At 38.5% G+C, this 24,767-nt stretch overlaps 1 protein-coding gene across 2 annotated transcripts in view; it reads right to left on the bottom strand.

Annotated features, from left to right (window-relative positions):
- Window positions 1–23,662, bottom strand: part of STXBP5 (syntaxin binding protein 5) — a 166,954-nt gene extending 143,292 nt beyond the window's left edge. Inside the window, exons 1-3 of one of the 2 annotated variants that reach the window (XM_067542368.1) lie at window positions 23,533–23,662; window positions 22,356–22,780; window positions 20,523–20,620 (exon numbers count right to left, since the gene is read on the bottom strand). In XM_067542368.1, coding sequence (XP_067398469.1) covers window positions 20,523–20,620; window positions 22,356–22,508 — 251 coding nt within the window. In that variant the 5' untranslated portion in view covers window positions 22,509–22,780; window positions 23,533–23,662. Of the gene's footprint in view, window positions 1–20,522; window positions 20,621–22,355; window positions 23,157–23,532 lie in introns of both variants that reach the window. The other variant, XM_067542372.1, reaches the window with a different exon arrangement.
- Between the last annotated feature and the right edge of the window lie 1,105 nt (window positions 23,663–24,767).

The raw sequence follows: 24,767 nt of genomic DNA, 5'->3' as shown, positions 1-24,767 counted from the left end.
TGACTGAGGTGTCCCCCGCAATATCCATGAATACCCTCTGTAACAGGTCCTCTACTGTAGGCCACAGCTTCATGGCTGCAGCCTCTATATCTTCGACACCATGCCTCAGTTTCCCTAATTGCCACTGTAATCTTGGCTGCAGCCACGCTGAGATGCTGATTAGTAACTGACATGAGACAGTTCCTTGCCAAATGCACAGGATATAAAGATCCTCCCATTCCCACAGTGCACACTGTGGATCATCAGGTCTGGCCATTTCCTGATCCCCCCCACCACTCAGATAAGTTCTTCTTTCCCCTCACTTGTAACCCAAATGCAATAGAGACCCTTAAACGGGCCAATCTCCTTTTCTTTCAGTTGTGGGTGAGCACTTTTAAATCTTTATTCCTTTTAAGGAAAAGGAAATTGAAATTATACAACCAGTAAGACCAGTTTATAACATCACTGTTCAATGTTACTTCCAAGCTCCCCCAAGCTAGGCTACATTTTTCATAAGTGAGAGCTGGTTCTCATGCCGTTCTATAAAGCACCAAATGTCCACTTGCAGCTATAAAAATAAAACCAAACTTCTTTTCTAGGAATCTAAATTCAGCACTTTTACTACATATACTTTTTAAAGTATAACATATCTGATTTCTTTGCTGGTAAATGAGAGTTTGCAATAAAAACAGATAAAAAAAGTAGTTCCATCTAATTTGGGACCACAAACACTAAAATGCTTCAATCATAATCATAGAGGGTCGAGTTATGTTGTTGGATGCCTTAATTCTATTTTCATACTTTAACACATATGGGAGGTTTTTTGGTTTGTTTTTCTGTTAACTCTTAATTTCCTGGATTTGTTATGCTTAGTTTTAGGGTAATTAAAACATTCCTGTATGAAGTTTTATACTTATGTTAACATGTACTCTCAATCCTAACTCCAATTCAGTGCTTTTTTTTGGTCTGGGAACTAAAGAAGATTTTGAAGTCCTTTCCCACCAACAGTCAGCATAGTCTGATGCAGAGAGATAAAGTGCAGTGCTATAAAATGCTAGGACATCCATTAATTATAGGAGGATTTTCTTTAAAAAAAAAAAAAAAAAAAAAAAAAGGCAGAAGTTGTGGAGCCAAAAGAAGACTTGTTTAAATGTTTAGAGACTGGTAAGTTAGTAAAAAAGCCAGCAAATATTCTTACACCATCACCCTGTTTGTAAATGTAAAATATTCACATTTTACTGAATTATGATTTTTGTTAACTACATAATTAAAATATGGTAGGGAAAATACTCTAAGCAGAAGCAATTAAACATTTATATTGCAAAAGGGGCTGGGAAGGTTGTCTTCTGGATCTTTTAAAAAACACTGAAAATACTGGGTAGGAATAGAGAATAGAAAAAGACAATATGGGAAGCTAATAGGATCTATCTGAGATTAAAATTAATCGGATGAAATGCATATTTTCATTCTGCAAGGTAAGGAGAGCTGGAGGGAGCAGGAAATTGTCATGCAGGAGGAGGGGGTATCTGTAAATACAGAAGACACTGGATGCAATTCATATGAAATACTTAATGTGCGCCTTTTGGATAGAATGAGACAAGGATGGACCTGGTGTTTGCTTGGGAGGGAGAGTAGTCAACATTGTGCAATACAACTGACAACATATGCAACTCCCATTGAAGACAATTAGACAAGGTTGCTCTTAGCCGAAGAGAAGCAACATCCCACCACTCTCCTTTGCTGGAGTTACTACTATGCAAGAATGTGAGGTACTTGGGGAAAGACAGAAAAATAAAGGAAAAGATGGCTGCCTCAGGCCTGAGAGGCATTCAAATGAGTTCCTCCCTCTCTTTAGGACTAGAGAGAAGAGGTAAGGGGAAAAGAAATAGGAAATGGAATTATAAAACAGTATGTTCATGCACCACAAAAACTGGAAATGTATTAATATTTTATTTTAAATTGTAGCAGATAAAGATTATTAGAAAATAGAAATAAAGTTTCCACTGAAGTTATGGTTGAATTTCAACATCTTGTTTTCCTTGTGAAAGCTATTGCATTAGATGGTTTAAAAATATCCTGTTTCAGACTGCATTGATTAAACTATACCAGATAGAGGTTTCTTGAGACTCTCCTTTAAGTTTGTTGTAAAAAATGTTTCACATGCATTTTATGGGAATTACGTGGTAACATTTGAATTCAAGAACTTTTAGATGAACTGACATACAGAAGAGTTAGTGTTTCTCCTGCAAAAGATTAACACATCCAAGTAGAAATTTACACTCTGTGCACACCAAAATGAAAATACGGTGGTTAATTTTTGATAGCAGTAGTCTCTTCAGCAGGTGCAAGTATTTTCTTTACTTCAGTTTATTCAAATAATTCAGTTAAATGACTAGTTCATTCAAAATTAAGACATCATTGGTAGCTGAAAAGGCAGGAAAAGCTTATTTTCCTCTTCCACTTGATGAATAAAAACTACATGGAAGAGGATGAGATCTATTAGCTCTAAAATCTTGAAGGACAAAGAGACCAGAAAAATCAGTTCTATTCACTAACTACAAAGAATATTGTCTTCGTTTTATAAATAATTGTTTATAAACTTACTTTCCCTCCTTATGCATACAGCACATTTAAGGTAGTTTTTTGTTGTCATTGTTGCTGTTTTGTTGTTTAAACCAATGAAAAACGTAAAATGCTGTTTGTGTGTTAATTGAATTGTAATTTTCATCCAATTTGACTCAATTTGACTCAATCACCAGTAAAATTCAATTTGACTCAATCACCAGTAAAAAGTTACTCTAGTAAATAAGAAGTTCATTATCCACTATTTTCTAACAAATAAAAAGAGTAAGAATTAAGAATCTGAATAAAATGTTAACTACATAATTGCTTAAATAAGTGTATAGATTTTGCTAATCAACAGGACACAAAGTACCATCAAATTTAGCATAAAGGCTATATTTGATTGCAATCAACATGTTTTAATGGTTACCAACCAACGAGAATCAACCTTTCTTTAGCAAAGTAACTAAAAAAGTACAAATGCAAATCAAAATTGATATAGAAGATTTAAATCAAAGTTCCCTTTTCAGTGATTTAAATCTTGATCAAAATCAGTGATTTAAATCAATCCACTCAGAACATAACTGTTATTGGTATCAGGGCACATGACTAATGAAGACGTAGAAACACTAATTTAGATTAAAAATGGTCACAACTTTATTTGGAATACCAAACAAAATACACTGTTGGCTGGCCATGCTAATTTTGTTTCCTGGCTGCCTGCAACGCTCACTTGTGTAAGCCATAAGTGTGAAGCGAATATAACCCATGATCTACAATTAAATTCTCTACAGAATATCCTGATCTAGGCAGTATTTTATCGCTACCTTACTATCACTACAGTCAAACAATACACAGAATACAAAAATAACTAGTTTAACACAGAACAGATATGTCACTTCGTTGATAATCCGTAGTTCCATTTACAGGAGATATTTTCTGTATTTTACTTAGAGATATAACCATAAACACACATTATGGGTAGTTGCATGTCTAAATCCTTGATTATAGCAAAAAAAAATTACATCCAATTGTCTGTCAAATAGCAATAGCTGTGAAAGCTTTGGAATACTTTGGTGCTAAGAATCCTGAATACCAGAGGTGAAACAAAAACACAAGTATAAAATGAAATTTTGGAGTGAATTTATGCCTAAAAAAGCAGGTCATAATAATAGCCGCTATCCTAAACTAAAATCACTTTGAAAAACAATTTTTAGAGCAATTTGTACATTATTCTCTTCCTGTAAGAAGGGGAGGGGAAAAAAGCACCTAAACTGCCAGGGAAAAACAAAACCTACATATAACCATTGTTTATTAAAAATAACTGAATGATGAGTGTTTTTATCCAGAACTGTATACAGAGGGTGTATAATATACCAGTAAAATGACTAGTCTACAACACAGCTGTTGTGTCTACTAAGTAGAGGAAAAAAAAAGCATACTCACGCTTCTGTCCAATTTTTGAAAAGACTATATACAAAGGACTAAGACTTAGAACAAGTCAGGGAGTAATAAATGCAAAAAACTCTGTATTAACTCAATATTAAGATTATATTCAGGGCTAGCCTAAGCATGTTGGTGAGCCAAACAATCAATCTTCAGTAAGTGTACCCAGTTCTTGTTCACCTGTTCTCCTAAAATTGTATTTAATTTAATCCTAAATTTCTTGTTAAACACTTTCCCCTCTCCCTCAACTATCATCTCCTCCTCCATCTTTCAGCTTCTCCCTTGCTCCTCATTCACTGCAGCCTGATGACAACACAGCTCACTGGACACTTAATCCTCTGTTCCAGCCCCTTAACTAAGATGGAAGCCTGGTCTACACTTACCTTAAAATTCGGCGGCAGTTGACAGGAGTTACACAAGCTACGCAGAGTAGCTTGCATAACTCCAGTCGACTTAACTTCCGTTGTGCGCGGCATCTTCACTGTGCTGTGACACTTGAGGGGGTGGTTTTAACAAGTCGACTTCTGGATCGATTGAGTGGGTCTTCACTGAGCGCTCAATTGATCCGGATAGATCGATCTGATGGCGGCGAATTTGCCGCTGTCAGTGAAGACGTACCCTGAAAGGTGGAAAATAGGTTTCAGAAACCTTTCAGCACCTCTCCTTAGAGAAGCGTTCTGACGTTCTTTTCTCATTGGGGATACCACTATGAAATTACTCATGCAACAGTAATTTTAACCAAAACAAGATTAAAAACAAAAAGATTGAATTTAAAACAAAAGCAACAATTTGCATAATATAGCTAGATATACACTTTTCATAAGGTAAACTAGATAAAGGACTGTTTAGCTTAGTTACAGAGAAAAAGAAAAAGTTAATTGCTTTCCAGGGATGTAAACTATCTTCTTCATCTTGATCACTTTGGTTTGGCTGTCAGCACTGCTTGCTAGCCAACCAGTAATTCTTTGCTGCGTCCACAGATCTCCATTCTCTAGTCCCTGTGCCTGGGTCAGCTTAGATGTCTACCTTGATCTAGGGCAACCACTCTCATATTCCAAACCAGTTTTCTCCAGTTACTTACACACAAAAAGTAGGATTTTGAAGACATTTTGCATTCTCTAAGAGATGGGTCACTGAAGATACAAAACACCAGTGAAAATTAATATCACCTTTAAAAAGCTTAATGACCTAAGTTAGATACTGTGCCTCACAGACCAGGTTATCTGGTGATACCTAGTTTCAGTCAGGCCTGTCAATCTCCTAAATCTTTCTGACCCTAATTCATGACAAGTCCCCAAACCCTTCAATCACCTTTTTTCTTTTTAAAGCTGTGCCTCATGTTTCTTTCTATCCATCCACTAGGTAAGTATTTCCACTTCTTCTGTTCTCCCTCAGTTTTTCTTCTTTTACCGAGTAGAATTATTCCCTTTTTCCTGCATTCATATCCATCTCCCCCTTTGCTTTTTCATGTTGTGTCCTCTCCTACTTTTCCATATTTGTTCAATCTTCTTTTCATTCTTCTTTCCCTCCCTCTTCCACATCACCAATGGAGACTTCCCCTCCATACACTTACCCTCGCTAATCTTTTATGTTCTCTATGCAGTCTGTTACTCTCTGTCTTTCCACCTCTTCTCATTGCTCACACTCTCTTTTCACTACCTCCCTTGCATTGGAAGAGAATAAGCATTATGAAGGATTAGACTAAACCGAACCAAGAAGCTGCACACTTTGAAAACACAAAACAGTTAGTTGAGGGCTTCATCAAATTTGGATGGATAAAAAAAGATGCTAATTGAGCCTACTCAAAAAAAAAAATCCCTCATTTGTTTATAGATTTTATTTTTAAATTCTCCTCCCACCCCCAAGCTTAGAAAAAGTTTAATCTTCCACTAAAGTCTTTGTTTAGACAATGGAGTTATTAAAGAGGGGAAAATAATAAGCTGAATAAGTACTCTCCCTCACCACAATCACTGCTCTTCCATAAAGAATGGCTGAGATTTTTTTTTTAAACTTTCTATTTTTAAAAAATCACTTCTGAGAGAAGACCAAGCACAAACAGTTTCAGGCTCAGAGAACAATCTTCAAAAACTTATCAGCTGTCAAAACAGCATGTTATAAGTTTAAGATAACCTTAAAATACAGTAGTCACTACCAGACAAATGTTATAATGTAAAAAATTGTTAGATTGAAAAACAGGCATCTTTGCAAAAAGTTACGCAAACTAAAAATAGTTGAACAATTGTAAATATAACACAAATATATTTGCATTATGAAACATGTACAGTTGATTATAAAAATCTGGAGTCAAGATAGAGATAAATGTGTTGTCAACAACCACCATGTGAATTTGTTCAGAATTAAATTATCGATTGCATTCGATGTTGATTTCAAGTACCACAACCTAATGCAAGATCCCAGTATAACTTTTTTTCTATATGTTAAGACATATGTTCCATGGTTGAAAAAATTCATTTTTCATAGTCTGATGAAAGCATTAAGATGTTATATGCTGCAAATAAAAATCACTGTCAACATTTTGTAACAAAAGAATTGGGCTTAGTTGGTTCATTTTTCAAAACCTTAGTGGATTAAGTTCAGATGCAAAATTACCAGGTTGAGCTAGTGTGGAAATCTATAGTTTGTTTATCCTCAGAACAGGTACAGCATGAAGGGTAAGCCTGAATTGTTTCTTGATGAGGAAAAGGGGGACAACCACCACTAGGGATGAGAAGGACTAAGGAAATAAGAATTATTGAGCATCTGCGGTATGAGAGTTGGTATCTTATAGTATAAGCATCCTACATAGGATGAAATATACATGAAATGTTTTTAAAATAGCACAGGGTTGTTTTCCTGCAGCTTATTATTCAAAGGAAATTTTTAAAATAATTGAAGACAGTACTCTGTTTACAATATAATGGTATCTTTAGCTAACATAATGGCTGAAGGCAGGGTGGATTAGCACATCACAATATGGTTATTATAAAATTAACAGGGAAACCTCCAAATCATCATCATAAAAAAGTGTGCTCTCCAGCTTCTCACCCTTCCACTCTGTTACTTTAAGTCCCTCTGCTCCATTTAACTGCTACTACTCAACATATGAATATATATATACACCCCCAATAATGGTCACCTCAGCTTCTCACCCCTTCCTTAAGGAACAAGTTAAGTCAGTCTCCTTTTCTCCCATCCCTACTAACAGCAGTTTTGTTTTGTTTTTTAAATTAAGTTACATTTAATAATTGGAGTTAGTTGGCGACAGGATCAAGAAGAGGTTCAGAAACTGAAACCATGTTTGTTGTGGACAGATAGACCCACAACTAAGTACTGAGTTCAAACACAATCAAAGAAGTTGCATAATCACTTTGAAGTTATTCAAAACTAACAATAGAGTGGTTATGCAATTCTCTTTTGCTCTGATGGGCTGAGGGTCCTCAACCAAACTTGAGAGATTTACAAGCAGCAACAACAAATTCAGTAGAGAGGCCAGAACGTAGAGTACTATGCACCAAAATACTTGGTGTAATTTTTCTTTTGCCTATGTGCTGATAGCACCTAACCAAAAGTTCCACAACTGCATATCAGAAGTCGGGGCTCTGCTTTTTTATATTTTATTTTTATCATGTTGCTCTTCTAGCATACAAATGGAGAGTATAAGAATTATGGAAGAGGAATGAAGGTTTTCAAATCAAATAGGTCAAAGAAATCCATACAAATGAAATATAAGAAGTAAAAATAAAATATAATTTTAATTAATTTTTTCTTGCAGCATTACACAATGCAGTTTGAAATTTACAGTGTTTTCTTTAAGAGCAATTGATGAAAACTTTTCAGTATTTCTAGTGTCCATTACCATGATTTAAGCACCAGTCAATGAATGAGTCTATTTCCGTGGCCCTTCTGAAACCAGAACAACAATAGAAGAGACTGAAGTCACACCAGCAGAGAATTTGGCTCTAGGGCTTTAAATCCCCAGCTTCTGGAATTTTGTCACCCCGCCAAGGCAGGCTGTGAAACTGCAGTCATTAGTACTAAAATGGAGCTATTAATACTACACTAGACATCTAACTATCAGATGTTCTAAATTAAATTAATCCAGACAATGCAGAAGATGGGCTAGACTACACAGTAGCCTTTTCCAACTGAAATGTTCATTATGTAATCCTTGTTTATTGTTGGAACTTATATCCATAAATCCATACATCACTTTTCACTAATATTAAGTACCTTAAAACTATTCCAAAACATTAAAAGGTGGTTTCATTTTGAAGAGTCCCTATGTAAAAACTGCACTCTTACTCAACAGATCTGCTTTCTGGATTGATCAGAGTCATATCTGCTACCTGTAGCAACAAAAAGATTTTTTTTTGCTTTTGTTACTACCAAAAAGCCAACAAAGCTAAGACTGAGTGTGCTATATAGATTCTGTTAGTCTCATGCTTCAACAGAATAGTTTTACAAAGTTCAATCAGTTAAACCTATGCAAATTTAAGACAGAGGTGCACATGTGTCACAAAAGACCTAATTTGAAGACAATGGAGTAAGTAGCACACATAATTGAGGACAAAAGTTGAATCTACAGATATTTTATTTCTGGCCAGGGTGAGCAAAAGGTAAAGAACCCAGTTTATCCCTCAGTCAAGACAGTTTATAGTGCTGGCAGTTTGGAAGGAAAAGCATCTTTTTACCTGTAAACCAAATATATTTGACAGGGAAGTTGATGTACAAACCTGGGTTCCCACAATGGCATTTTTGCAGAGTGACTGTTCAAATTAGTTTCTATTATCCTTTGAGACTCAATACAGCAAAACCTGTACAAGAGACGAGCTTTGTTAGGCAACTCCCTGATTTACGAGCTTACCCTAAAGCATCCTCAAAAACACATACAATTCTGCTCCATCTTTACTATCCATTAAGTTACGTATTTTTGCAAGTCCCTTGAATGGTCACTAAAAATGGGCCTACCACAAATACTGCTTGCATGGATAGAATCTGAAACAAAGAATGAGACAGTCAAGTTATAGGCAGCAACATATGCTGCAGAAAATGGAATAATTTTCAGGACAGATTTCGTTTCAAAAGGAAAGGATAGAAACTAAAAGGAAAGCAATTTAGCAGCAGACACTGAATTAGCTGATGCCACTGGATCTAGAGCCACTAGGACACTTTTGTGGAAAAGCAGACATTGCCAGGTCAAGAAAATATTATGTACTTTCAAGAGGGAAGTTGCTGCACTAATCTTTCTCTGCAATTTATCTCATCTTGAATTCTTAAAAAAAAAAATTTAAAAAAAGCTATATTTTCCCGTTTTGAAGGATAAGTGAGTATTAAAAACCTTACCATGTTAGTGACAAAACAGATTACATCTAGTTACTTAACAGGAACTCTAACTGAAAAATTCTATGTTCATTTTCCATCTGTTTTTTCAGTTGATTTCCTTGCTATTACCCATCTTTAAATTGAGATTTTCTGGCTTTATTTTTATTATGTCAGATTGATACACAAATATCATGTAAAAAGTAAAGTACAAAGGAAGGCTGCAAAAGCAAATTTATTTTAGTATTACACGGGCAAAACACTGCATGTGAGTAAGCATGATTTTTTTAAATTGTACCTCTACAATGAAGCTTACATAGTTCAACCAAAAATAGTTCTCAAATGAAACAAGGTGCATTAACATTCTGTAAACAAACTAATGTATTTGAAAATGTAACAAAGGCTAACTGCATGAGAAGATACATACTAATCACACCCAAGTACATTAATCCAGTCAATGTACTGTAAATTAATCACAAAATCTATTACTGTATTCTCCATGTGATACCCTATTACAGTAACAAACAAGTACACAAAAAGCAAATTAAGCACCTCAGTCCATCTATTGATTATAATTATCAGAACAAGTGCTGCTTCCTTCACAAACAGGATCAAAATTTTGCAGAGCAACTGTTATTACAACTTGAAACCACTGTGCTGCATTAAATACAGGTTGGATTGATTCTTCCACAGCTCTGCTGTTCTCTTATCATTTAGTAATAGATTATTACTCAATTTTTGTGTGAATTAAATGTGTTTTGAAAACTTAATGACATCAAGTGTGCAATCAGTTAAAAAAAGTATGAATATCAATCGCCTACAGCCAAAATCCACATTTTTGTAAAAAATTGACAAAAATGGGAGGAGTCTTGAATGATCTTCAGTATTTTAGTGGACACATTCATTTGTGCTTTAGTTGGTTGGCTGCTATTTGCATCAAGATAGAAATCTCTTCCTTTTCTGTGATGGCTACAGCTTCTTGCCGCCAGTCAGGACAAACAGTGGCTTAGCAGCTGATTTTGCACATTTGCAACACTTATCTGCACTGCACCTTATCAAGTGTCCTAAGACCAGCCCTGGCATCTATTTTTAAAGAAAACTCTATTCAGCATCATTCTTATGTTTCAGACACTTTAATCGGCATAATCAACATTGCTTGACATTGCTTAAAAATCCTAAAAGAGAACTTCATTTACACTTCATTCTTTCTGTACTAATGAAAAGCATGTTTTAAAACCATTACAAATTAACTACCCAATCTTTCAGTTGATAGAATTTGTTTGAATGAAAGATATCTGTGCTTAGAACCTTTCTTATACAGCAGAAATACAAAAAGCAGAAAGATAAGGAGATTCCTATCCCTGAATTTCAGCAACACAAAATTAAAAACAAATATTTTAAAGAATTATAATGTAGTCTAAATTCTGACTGACTTGCATTGTAGAATCTTACAGCACTACTGCAGCTAACTAGCATATACTTTTAAAAAGGGAATATGTTTTATTCCAGTATCAAGTAAAAAAAAAAAAAAAGTCTTTCCAAGTGGTGGCTAATTACATTACTCTCTGGCAAAGCGACTCAACACTTCACACTGTGGCTAGGTGCAACTTTGCCAACTATTTTTCCTTCTATATGCCTGTTATCCTGAAGAGGATGAGACCAAAGGTGATGTGATTGGAGGGCCAAGTCGCATGGCAAAAGAGAACTACCGGTGGACCAGGACAAGATAGGGTTTTTAACCAATAGTCCTAAGACCAGATTGATGGCCCTGGTTTAGGCTCAACAGTCCTTCCAGCTCCTTGTGTCTGGGGTCTTCCTGTTAGTTTTCCTACTGCAGTTGCAGGGAAACCCATCCCATCCCTCTACTCTGGGTTCTGACATTTGTTGCAAGTAGTTTAAGTGTCTGGTCAGACGTTTTGCTTCTTCCACGGACTACTTTGTACATTGGCCTACCTTCTTCTCAGGAGGTTCATATTCTCAGTAGGAGTCTACCCCAGAGCCAAACCCTTAGCCCCAGTTCTCAAGGCCACAAAGGAAAGGAAACTAAATTAACAGAAATAAAGAGCAGCAACAACTTCTCTGTCCTACCATGATCCTCCAGTCAGGTGTCCTATCACTCTATGCTCATAAGCAACTAAAGGCAGCTTGAGTCTCTGCAGTTCTCCTTTCTGGGAGCAGAAGATGAGAGATCTGTCCATTTCTGCAGGCCATGCCTCTGCTGAACTGAACTTCTCCCTTTTTTAAGGCTCCTTTGCCGAAATTGGTGTGTCTTACAGGTGCAGGACAGCCTGAGCCCAGACCTGCTCTTCAATCACTTCTTGCCTTCTATGGGGTTTGTATGCCCCATCACACCCCTCCAAACACATGGACAATTTCAGATAGATTTAGAGTGGGGGTTTTTTTTACGCTCATCACCAAAAGATGGGGTTTTGACTGACGAACAGCATTGTGTTAATTTGCATATGAGAATATTATCAAACAGATCCTCTGGAGCAGTCAACATGTCAAACCAGGTAAATAATCACCATTTTAAAATCTTTAAGTTACACAGTAAAAGGTCATTTTATGGGAAGGCATGTTAAAATAAAATTAAAGATCTGGCTTAAATAAAAACTAGCTAAATCAGGTTTCAGGATGAAACTCCATGCTTATCTCATCCTATAAATCCTGTATATAGGAGTCTTCCACAGGCTACAGATTTGCACTGCTCTTTCATGCAACAGAATTAATGGATAAGAGCTTTAATTTTAACTATTTCTAAGGCTTTCACTGTTTCGTACCAGACCTTCCCCCCCCCCCAGATGTTTAAAGTGGTGCACAGGGTGCAACTGCAATTGATTTTGAATGGTTATTATGCCAGTAAATCTTTACATAACAAAGGATAGGGTTTCACATTAAAGCCAACAATGTGAACAAATATTTTAATTTACAAAGAATATAAAGTAATAAAAAATATTTTATGTAAGATCATCAAGATAGTGCCTGTAATGAATCAAATGACACAGAAATACTGGTCACCTCACATATCACTAACTGAGCTGAAGATTACAACCACTGGCATAGCCTCACTATGGCTGTTGGTCTGATAACACAACTCAAGAACCTACTGTGATTCAACATAAAATGAAATATTCAGGAATCATATTTAAGAACTTGCAGCAAGACAGTCTGGTGGCACTGGAAAGGCTATGTACTGCCATGCAGACAATCCTGGTTCACAATCCTGGTCACTTGATCTCCTAGCCAGTGGAGAGTGAATACATCAGGTCCCCTAGTGAGTGGTATCATGCTTGCTTGCAGAGCATACCTTAGTGAAAGTAAAACACCATCATTCCCTTTCAAAAAGAAAAGTGCAGTTACCTTCTGATGGGAATGGGTCAGGCACAGCAACAGAACAAAAAAAAAAGATTAAAATATGACCTACATTAAAAACGTAATGTAACCTTTAATCCCACAAAGTTACCCTAAAGGGCGGTCTCTGTCTTTCAAATGAGAATCAATTAGCATATAATTACTAAGCAGGAGTGAATGAAAACTTCCCCCATGTTCTTGTATTATACAAATATTTAGATAGCATTTCTCACTGTACTATCATTCAAGCACTGGCTACTACAGGAATAAGGATTTACTTTACAAATTTGATTCTCTTTTTTATTGCTAGACACTGTTCTAAGCAACAGGGACCCTTTTTAATATTCTCTTTCTCCCACAGTATCTGTGCCTTCTGCAGTGTGGGATCTCATCTTTATGTCACCTCACATCTGCTCATTGGACACACATTCGCAAGACCAAAACTATAGTTTTCCAGAAAAAGGAGTCAATGCTGACATCAGGTTGCCAAAACTTAACAAGCCCTGTTTCTATGGCTCTCATTCAGAAGTATTCGTGTCCAATTTTCCACACTGCATGTGCTGTTTTTCAGGGGCCCACACTGTAACATACAAGTTGAACATACTTCTTTTGTTCCAGGCCCTTAATTCAGAGATAAAGCAAAACATACTGCTTGATGCAAATTCTACTGCTTTTCCAAAGATACGCAAGGACATTCTCTTCCAAAATATGGTCCACTCTCAGAAAGCTCTTCTGGAACCATATTCTTTGGACTTTGGATAAATATGAATAATAGGAAGGAGTACAAGAGTTAAAACTGTAGCAATATAATAGTACATGCCATGATGTCTGAAAATGCTCTGATTTATTTGTGAGAAATATTTATTGCCTGCTTGGTGCTATCACATAGTCCTCACCCAAAATTATGTTAGCACACACAGATTCTGCTCTAATAAGAAAGGACCTTCAGACAATTTTTTTTTTAAATAAAAGGTTCTTGCACTACAAAATGGCAAATTAGTCTGACATTGCTGGACTCTCAAAATGTATTTTTTTCAAACTCAAAAGAAAAGATTTGGAAAACAAAAGCTAGTGTTTTATACTGAATATATAGAGCCACTAACCCCACGAACCTACTAAGCCCTTTCTATTTCCCTAGAGACAGTGGGAAAGAACTAAACCTATTAATTATAAGAAAAGAATCAACCTGCCTCCCTGAAGGGAGGCAAAATGATGGGAGGGAAAATCAAAACTGTATATCATCTTCATATGCACAAGGAATATGAGGGGATATTAATGTTGTTTTAAAATGATATTATATACACAAAAGCTAGTGTTGAAGACTGGATACTAACAATTAAGAATCAAGTCAATACCCAAAGACAGGAGGAAATGGTTTGGTGCATGTAGATATTCAGAGGAAAGTATGATATGCTATTTCTTCCCTCTATTAAATCCAGGACTATCAGTCATAATGAAATCTTAACAGCGGTGGAACTCTGAAGGAGAATTATACATTTAGTCAAAATTTACGTACAGAGAGAGATTCAAGTCTAGAATAAGGTTATTCAAGTACTACAGTATGAAGCATTCTTTTCAGAAGGGACACCAAAAACTTCACATTCAGCTTATAATTCCTTGAAAATGCAAGTGTAGGTCTTTTTGGCCCATGTTGTAGATGTGGCCTTTGCAGAGCGGCCTTAAATCAACCAAAATAAGTTTTCTATGTCTCAAATACATAAAAGTTTAGCCACTTACTGAAGATTTAGTAGTTTTCTTCTCTGTCACTGTGAGAAAGAAGAGGACAAGAAAAGAGGCTGACACTTGAAATGACTTGGCCCTTTCAATGTGTATTATTTTGACCATGTGATGAGCATTCAAATTACCAATTTTTCTCTTTTTTGTGAATTGTGTATATACAAGGAAGAAATCTCTCCTGTGATTAATGAAAAAAAATCGACTCATTATGAAAAAAAATATAGAAGTCCTGAAGTCCTAGACACAGTTTTGTCTGTGTAGAAGGCACAATGTTGTAATTCCACTGATAGGTTCTGAAGATCTTCTATTGGAAATAATCATAACAAGGAAGAGTATCTTGAGTGTGAGAGCGACTAAGCTCCAAGATGCAACTGAAGGCTTTAAGGCTTGTAGAACAACAATTTCTATTTATGCAGTACCTTTTATGAGAGAATCTCAAGGGATTTTGCAAAAGGCTGTGCCATCTTAATTTTACAGCTAGGAAAACTAAAGCACAGAAAAATGCCCAAGTTCATGGAGCATATAAGCAGTAGTAGGGCATGAGACCAAGGTCTCCTCACAAACTCCTGCTCTAATCAATAACCTTACCTTGCCTCCCTTAATAGAACCAGATCAAGTTTTCAATGGGTTGGACTCTCTGAATCTTTTGTGCTGTACCTTTTAGTAATCTTTCAATGCATGAGCGAAAATAAAAAAGGAGCATGTTTATTCAGTAAGACACTGGGCATGTCCAAGGCCCTCAACAATGCCATATTAAATTAGACACCAAAGGAAAGGTCATCTTGAAGAAAGACCAGCATTGAGAAAGTCTAACAGATATGCTTGCTTGCCTTTTTTTGGAGGGGATGGGCGGGACAAGTGTGTTGTTAGATAAATTTCAGCCAAATCTGAGTATGTATATCTGCAGAATGATTTCTGAACAAAAGGAAATTGGAAATGACTAACAAAGGGAAAAAAAGCTATTCTGATAGTTTCCTTGCAGCATCTAGGATACTAAACAAAGTTTGTCCAAATTCTTATATATTTCTTAGCAGGTCCTTCCATCCAGGGAAGGGAAGAAATCTACTGAGTTATCACGCGCAAGAACTAGAGTCTCAGCTGTGAACATGGCATGCTACTACAGATCTCCCTCAATCTTTCATGAAATTCTGGAGAGCAGAGAATGCATAGAGAAGTTCCTGTGCTCAGCACTAAACCAATAAGAAACATGGTACCTTCTGCCTCCATCTACTAAAAAGCTGTGTGATTTTGTTTGAAAGTGTGGTCTCCACATTTTTCTATCCATAGCTGTCAAACACAATTAGGGAGACTCCATTCTTACTGATTCACTTGTTAACAGCTCAGTCTGCTATGGAGCACAGTTCCTCTTATTTGAAGAACTCATAATATGGTTTTCTATTTCAGGTGTATAATACTTCTCAAACTAGTACAATGCTTCAGAAGGATAATTGCTTAAGAAAGTGTATTTTTTAAATTACCCCCGTTAGCCAAATTTGAATCAGGAAAACTTCCAAGAAACTTTATGGAAATATTAATAAGAACTAATAGGTTGCATATTTAACCACATATTCGGAACTATATGTTGGAGTGGGCTTGGGCACTAGCCTGTCACTCTGATGACCCAAGTTCAAACACTAGGTAAGGTCACAAGTAGAAATAAATTTTGTGATCCCTTTCTAGTACCTCATGGACAGCTCTGTTTCTCAGGCTACAACAAAATCCAGAAGTAACTACTGATCAAGGAAGGAACAAGCTGGGAATGGAATAGCAAAACCATGTGTTCACTAGAGTTTATTTCAAGTTAAGTGATTGCCAATTACAGACTAACAGAAAGATCATCATAAAGAAAGATCAATATTAAGAAAGTCTAGATATGGTTTCTCTTTTTGGAACTCTCTTTTTTTTCAACTTTAGCCAATTAAGTATACTATATTGGTAGATATACTAGGAATTATTAGGAAGAACAAGTAGGTTGCATATTCCACTTTTTCACAGATATATGGCGGAATGGGTTTGTAAGCCACTGTGGAGTAGCATTTGGGGAGTGTCCAGATGAACCTTTATAAAGGTGTTAATTGCATTAAGTTAATTTCCAATCAATTAATTCAAGGTAAAAAAAAATGTCTAATGTAGTCATACTCTTATGTCTCCTTTTCACTAAGGGCTTGTACACACTACCACATATGTCGGTGTAACTTATGTCGCTCAGGGATGTAAATAAGCCAAGCCCCAGAGCAACCTAAGTTACATGGATCTAAGCACCAGTGTGGACAGTACTATGTTAGTGAGAAAGCTTCTCCCATCAACATAGCTACCACCTTTTATTATGCTGACAGAAGAGCTCGCTCCCATAGGCATAGTATCTTTACCAGTTGTGCTACAGTGGCATTGGTGAAGCTGTGCTACTGTAGCATTTCTAGTGCAGGCTAGCCCCAAGAAAAAGGGTGCATTTTTTAATGCAACTGTGGTGTTAAAATCCTGATATTTAAATAGTTATTAAATGTGCTAAAAACATACCTTTTTCCAGGTGCAGACATGGCCACAGTGGACAGGAATTAGATGGCAGAACCATAGAGAAGGTGTCACACACCTGCCCACACCGTGCACAGCTCTAACCAGTACTTATTTTAAAACCTGAAGCAGTTCCAAACTACTCACTAGAACAGTTTTTAAAATGGTTTAAGTACTCAATAGAGACATGACAAAAAGCATTAAAAGAGTTGCCTAATAATGAATATCATTCAATCTCATGATTTGTAAAACATTTTGGCCCTATCCATTTTAGTGAGTTAAATCATGTTGCAGTTTTAAATTTAAAACTGCATCAGGTAAAAATTTTAATAGAAACAAAGTTGAGGACCTCTCATGAAAAGGAATCTCCCATATAAATTTATAGAGAGTGTCTAAGAACCTACTCATCACACCTCCTGATGGATTTAATTCTTAAATATCAAGTTAACTACAGCAGTCATTATAATTCCAGAGTTATACATATGCTCGTCTATAGACATCCTTTCATAAGGAAGTCATAACCTAAAAATTTACTTAGGCTACGTCTACACTACAGCCTATGTCAGCAAAATTTATGGCACTCTTTGGCATGCGTATTCCACCCCCCCAAGTAACATATGTTACACCAACATAAGAGCCAGGGTGGAGAGCGCTATGTAGGTGCAAGAGCTTCTCCCGCCAACTAAGCTACCACATCTCCTGGAGGTGACATTTTTATACTAATGGGTGAGCTTTCTCCCGTCAGCATAGAACAGTGTTTCTCAACCTTTTAGGTAGCAAGTACCCCCTAATTTCTGAACAAATTTAATAAGTACCAGAACACTCAATTTTCCACTCTGAGAAATACAATCTTTTTCCCCTTTACCACTGGATGACTATTTCTCATAAAGCAGGAGAGTTCTGCAGTGCTGTGTGGCTGTGGCAGATCACAAAACCCCCTGCTGTTTCTCCCCTCCTTCCTCCTCCCCTTCCTCCATATAGGAGCAAAGGTCAATGCCAGCCAATGACTATGGCCTGATGGTGGGGTCACATGGTATTCTCCTCACACAAGTGGGAACTTGTGAGGTATGAGTAGGCACAAGCAGCCCACCAGATTGTAGCAGTGCTCCCCATGGGCCCTAGGGAGGTGCGGCCCTAGAGAAGTGCGGGCTTGGGGCAAATCACACTGTATGGGCCACCTGCCTCCCAGCTGGGAACAGGCGGGAAGCAGGTGGCTGCCACCTGGCAGCCCCAGAAGTCAGCGGTTGTTGCTCGCCTCCCTTCACTGGGTTTTTCGCCATGTACCCCCTGCCTGTACGTGTACCACAGGTTGAGAAACTATGCCATAGAGTATCTTCACCAGACGTGCTGCAGCAGTGTAGCTGTATCAATACAGCTGTGCCACTGCAACGCTGTACATACCAACATGGCATTAGTATTTACACGTCAGAGGCCAATACAACAGACAAGGGAAAATCCCACAAATTAGATTCAGGACAACGGAAGTGGGGAGACGTCTCATTTAATTCCCAGCTGCTGAAAGACACCCTACTAATTACACTCCCTACTCCTATGTAGATGGTACCAGAGAGTGTGTGGACGCAGAAAGAAGGTAAGTCTGTTACTCAATACCTTCCTTTTGGGTCCTATTCCCCAGTGAGTAGCTCTGGACCATGTTTCTGTTCAGAGTATCCATTAAGTATCAACTGTGAAAGACATCCTTGTCAATTTCTTTGCACTCTGCAAGGTTCTGAGTAATAGCTGCCAAACTAACAAATGTCAATTTCACTCTCTTTGAGAAGGCTATTAGCAGCAGAGTCATGCCTACACACTCCTGAAGTGAAACATTGTTTTATATTTGGAATGTTTCCCCCCCACAAACAAACACACAAAAAAACAACAAACAAACACAAGAAGTGAAGGTTTAAATTCTGCAGAGACTGATAGTTTTGCCCTCCATTCCAATTCAGACAAAGTTTAAGTGCCTTAAGCAAGTGGCTTTTTCCCAAACTCTGTAAGTAATATCAAACAGTAGCCAAAGATTTACCAGTTAGATGTTCCAGATAAGCAGAACATTTTGAAATACATTTCTCTCCATTTCACTAGTTCAGTACAACTGTTTCAACATTTCCATGAAAATATCAAAAGAGTAAAACAAAACATCATGTGTTTGCATGCTGCTCAAGTTAAACTTGCTCATCCTTCAGAATGCTTATTCTTGCCTACTAAAAAAGCAAGTAAACTCATAAGGCGCTATTACACTGATTTCAGGCAATTAATTCCCTTCTTCATTAAAACCACCTTTAAAGGTTACCCCTTCATTATAAAACATTCAATGCTTCACTAGGGATGCCATGAATTGCCAATTTATTTATGGAAAACAAATGGTGACCTGTTTGTAAGAGATATCTTCAATAGATAACTTAATTATTTACTGAAGGATAGTTTTAATAAAATACTAAGATTATCCTTATAATATGCTGCTCCCAAGAACAATGCACTCTTTATCAATTATAATAAAATTTATGTTTAACATTTGTATGTTTTAACACCTTTTACTCCCATTCAGTTTATATCTAAAATTCTCTCCTGTATCTGACTCTCTCCTATAACAGTTTACTTAAATCATCTGATGAGAGGTTAAAAAGGCTGAAAAATCCATTAATATTCTTGCAGCAATGTATTTCATTTTTATTTGAAGAAGGTGGGGTTATCATCATGTTAGTTTAACTCCAAGAATACTATAAACAGTAGCAAGGAGTATCAAAGCAGCAGCAAGAACAAAAATGAGATTTACCTGCAGTTTATAAAGGGATTAATTAATTTTTTTCTAGAAAGATAATTTGAAGCTTCTAGAAGTGTCAAAGGTTCATAGATTTCAGGATAATGGCAAATTCAATTGACTATATTCCCCTATTAAGTGATGTTCAGGCAATTCCAATTTAGGCCCTTTCTCTTAACCAAATAAATGCAACTACATTTTCATTTAGTTAGTACAATGTACACACTGTCAAAGATAGAAGAACACAGTTATTGTTGATTTATGCTACAAATTCAATATGCTAGTCTGAGTAATTTATATCATTAACACTAAAATGTACAACTGTAGAAGATGGAGTGATGCTGCTAACACAATCTTGTGGTGGCTTAAAAAACAAATGGCAAATAATTATAGCATTAAAAAGCAGCCCCCCAAAAGAAAATCCACATACAAGCACGTAGCTGACATTTCCCACTGGAAGATTTTCAAGTCCAAAAAGACAACAGCATCACAATCTTTAATACATGCTAGCCTAGGCCTCTATTGAGACTTGTGTTTAACTGTTGTAAAAATGACAACACAACAGACAAACTTCACAGACACACATACCAATCCAAGAGAGTGGAAATGAGAAGCCATACATCACACCACTAGCACATCCTCAAAACATGAGTGCACGTGCTCACAGACACAAAAAAGAGAGAGCCCAGCAACAGCAACCAAGGCTTTTCCCTCTCCCCTCTCACTCAAATGCAAATTCATACCTGGTTCCAGAGTGCTTCCTCACACTAGCCCAAAAAAGCAGAAGAATAAGCCAGGACATGGCTCCAATTGGCAGCACAGTGATTTTCTTTTTTATAACAGAATCAAAGGATACAGTCTTAAAGCTCCAGTTTGAGTCCCGATAGCCAGTATCTTCTGAACAGGATCAAATGCCAAGGCCGAAGGCTGATAGGGGAAACCATGGCGTACAGTCTAACAAGTCAGAGCAGTGTAGTAATGGTGGATCAAGCAGCAGACCCAAAAATAAATAAAAATAAAAAAAGTGTATTAAGGGGAGGGGTTCAGTTTTAATTGCACTTCAGTAAGGAAAAAGTATTTAGGAGAAAAGACTTTATGCAAACAGCCAGTTAGCCTGAAATGATTACAGAAAATTTCTGATAGAGAATCTATTCATTCATCCTTGAACATGAATGGTTATTGAAACTTGGATTTGATTTTTACCCCTTTCATTAAAAAAAGCCACCACCTACTCTCCTACCCCCATTTTATTTTTGTCCCTTTCCCTACTCTCTGGCTTCTTGTTTATAGCTGTGTACAAGGCATTCAACAATTAAAATATGAGATGTTTCCTGGGAAGTTTGACAATGCAGCCAGTACTGTAAATTAAACAACTACAAATCATTAGAACTGCTCTTCAGAGAGCCACCGCCATTTCTCTCAAACAGGACATAGGGCAGCCTCTCTCTAGGATAGCGTTTTAAAAGAAATCAGACACCCCCGCCCCAAAACCAATACTTAATATTAAGCTATTGGAATAGCTACCTTTTTTGACTAGTCAAGATTTTAATTACTGCTTGTGCTGTTAACAAATTAACTGTACTGGTAGGACAATAATTGATTCAAATTAATGAATTGTGCTGTTTCATTGCATAGCTCACTTTTCATACAAAAATATTAATATAATGATTTAATCTTGATCATAGCTATGCAAATGAAAAATTAAACTGATACAAATGCTAGCTTTTATATTTTAAAGAAATCATACATTCAAATTACAAATATACAGATGCCAGTGTAGTGATTTAGAATCTCAGAAATGCATACACACATGCTGGTTTTACTTTGATGAGGTTAAATAGGTGATGTTAAGCAGCCATGCCTCTCAACTTTTAATAATTTTGAAAGTGATAAGGTATTGCAGTGCAACTGTAAACAAGGCCATTTAAATCAATATTGCTTTTTCCTTTGCAGATCCCTTACCTCTTTCAAGTTGCTGGTTAAAATGCATGGGACACTAGGTAAAATGTAAAGCAATATACCTAAACAAGCTGATATAACTAGGAGGCCCTGAGTGTTGTAAAAATAGAAATGGGTGTTAGTATTCAAATTAGTTTTTATTCCTCTTGGTGCAGCTGTTGGATTAATTCACTACACCATCCTTTTACAAACGTACAGACCTCAAATGCAATAAATATACGACCAAGCAATAAACAATATTAACTTCTCTTCTGCCTCAAATCTGCTGGGAATATCAGCAGTGTCTACTTGATAACAAGCTACAACAAATTCGGCACAAATGTTTACAGCCCGTTTGAGATGCAAAAGGATAAATGCACTTCAAATAATGCAAAGCGTTAGATTCCCCATACTTCCAGTCTATCAAGAGCAGCTTTCACCCCCCTTGCTTTCCACTCCCCCCACTCCCCAGCTTATTCTGAAAAGACACGGTATTATGTGCATGAAAATAGCCTAGAAGCTAGAGAATCAATCCAGTAATTGTCAAGCGAAGGAAAAGATGATGATTCCCACAAAACAATCAAGCAAACCTTTTACAGCTCCCCCAACATTCTTTCCCCACCCCTAAAGACTGGAGGGGTTCAGATAATTGTAGGTATTTAAAATCAAAGAGCCCAAAACCCGCAGAGCCCATCATGGCTACATTATCTCCCCCAGGGCTGTGAACGGGGCTCCTGGCTGCAGTATTCACCTTGCAGAGCTGGAAATGCTCGGACTGGAGCGTCTCCGGGATGTCGCTCTCCCGGTTCCCAGACTGCTGTTGCTGCGAGGAGGAGGAAGCCGAGGAGGATGACGAGACCGCTGTCAGGCCGTCCAGCACCTTCCTGATGTTAAATTTCCTCATGATCTCGGCGGCGCCGCTCCCTGTTCTTCTGCCCCCCCCCGCCGCCGCCTTCCCCCTTTCCGGACACCCCCCGCACACCGAGGGAAGCGGAGATCCCTGCAGCGCAGGCGGCGCGGGGCTAGGCTTCTGGTGGCGGTGTCCAAGAGGTTCCCCTCATTCACGGAAACGGGAAGCCAAAGGTAGGGCGGCGGACCCCGGCAGGCGGCGAGCCCCTGAGCCGGCAGGGGAGGGGTAGCCTACCGAAGAGGGAAGCCTAGGGCGCGGTGTGGAGCCTGGGAAAGGGGGCATCAGCCAAGTGAACCCTAGAAGGTAAATCGGCTCCCCCCCCGCCGCCTCCTCTCGAGACCTCAGACGACCTGGCCCCCCTTCCTGCAGCTGCCGAGGCCCCAGACGCTCGCTCAGCCTTGGCCCCGCTCCGGGCCCTTCCCGTTGCCGAGGCCCCTGCCCCCCGCCGAGGCTGCCTCTCGGTGCAGCCGCAGCGACGTGACAGCGACGGCCTCGGCCCCTGTCGCCCACCCCGCCTCACATAGCGGTCGCTGTTAGCCCTCCATGTGCCGCGGCCGCCGCAGTCCCTGCCTTTCACGCTCGCCCTTCCCTCGGCTCAGCAGCCTGCTGCCCTCCGCGCGTCAATTTCAGTGCGGCGCGTGCCTGAGGAGAAGTGAGGGCTGCTCGCTGCTGCTGCTGCCGGCCCGCCCCCTGCCACCACCGGCCTCCGGCCCCTGTTCCAGCCGCCGCTCCCTCCTCCCTGTCTAGCCCTCTCGCCCCACAACGCGGAAGCGCAGCGCCCTGACGAGCAGCAGCAGCCGCTGTGGCTACCGCTGCCTCCTCGCCCAGCCAGCGGCGGCGGCTCCGGAGAGCATGCGCGCAAAGGGCGCCAGCAGCACCCGGATGTCGGTGTCCCTGCTTCTGATGCGGGGCGGGGGGGGAAGCTTGACGGGAGGTAACCCCGGGAAGGGAAGGTGGCTGTGGGGATGCACACGCTGGGATGGAGAAAGTGACCTCTGAGCAGAGACTAGACTCTCACCCTGCGCTTCCGGGGGCGCGCTTTTGAGTCCTCTGCGCAAACACCACAACAACCTTCTGCCACTCTGATGTGGCAGCGGGGATCACATGGCAGGTAGCGGGAGAGTGCGGTTCCTCCACTCTGTGTCTGGGTAGTATCAATTGTTCAGCCGTAACCACAGTGAGGCACCCCTGGTTTAACCATACCCACTTATGGTCACGGATGGATCCCAGCTGTGGTGAGGCTGCTCACCACCTCTTCATAATAAACCCAGCCACCTGCAGAGATAGACTAGAGCCCTGATGCTACGTATCTAAAAACACGGACCGCTGCCACGGGATCTCAAGGAAGAGCTACGTTAACTGAACTACAGAAGGTCCCTTATGTTCTTAGTCAGAGATCAATGACAACATGTTACTGTTCAAATCACTGAGAGCAGGATTGGTCCCAGAACTAGTCACAAAATAATAGTTAATAATTTTGCCTAATTACATATATTTTCCTAACACTAGAGGTGCTTCATTGGTGTTCAAGGAAATGTAACTATATGGAACATGTGGATGGTTTAGCAAGGTAGAAAGCCCTTTCGAGCTGGAGAGAGGACACAATTTCAAATCAGAGGAAAATTTTAATGGCCTATACCTCCAGAATTGTTTGAACTTTCCAGAAACAATCACCCTTTGCTTTCCGATCAAGCCAAAGCAATTTTCCAACAAAAAAAGTTTTAGGGGTTCTAGAGCATAATGCAAGCTCGCAAACTGGTTAAAACCTTAACTGTGCAGGAACTGTTTCACCATAACAAGTAAAACAGCTAAAGTTACTATAATAAAGAAAATATTTATAAGGGCTCTCCCTCCTCATTTTATAAGGTATAAACTGATCACGGGTTAGGAAGACATTTCCTTTCAGGGTGGTGTTATACAACTGAACAATTTAGGTGGGTGGAGAAGAGTTACACCTTTCTTTGAAGTATCTGACACTGGCTACTGTCAGTTACAGAATATCAAGGTAGACTGTCCATTTCTGTGTTGCAGAATGACAGTTCTTATCTCACACTGAGTCATATACTCAACAGTGAAGAGTAATGATCATCTTTGCCTCAAGCATTAATTCTTTTTTCTTTTTTTAAGTTGAAAAAAAATCTTCTGAAATACAAATCATACATACAAACCTCTTCAGTTGATGAATGAAGTGGTGGAATCTATTATAATTATGACTTATGAGAAAAATAATTCCTGGTAATTTTAGACAGTGGC

Source organism: Emydura macquarii, unplaced genomic scaffold (genome assembly GCF_026122565.2).
Source record: "Emydura macquarii macquarii isolate MOO-44397 ecotype Brisbane River unplaced genomic scaffold, CSIRO-AGI_Emac_v2 contig_705, whole genome shotgun sequence".
NCBI classification, from domain to species: Eukaryota; Metazoa; Chordata; order Testudines; family Chelidae; genus Emydura; species Emydura macquarii.
This window is presented reverse-complemented; position numbering and strand designations above follow the sequence as displayed.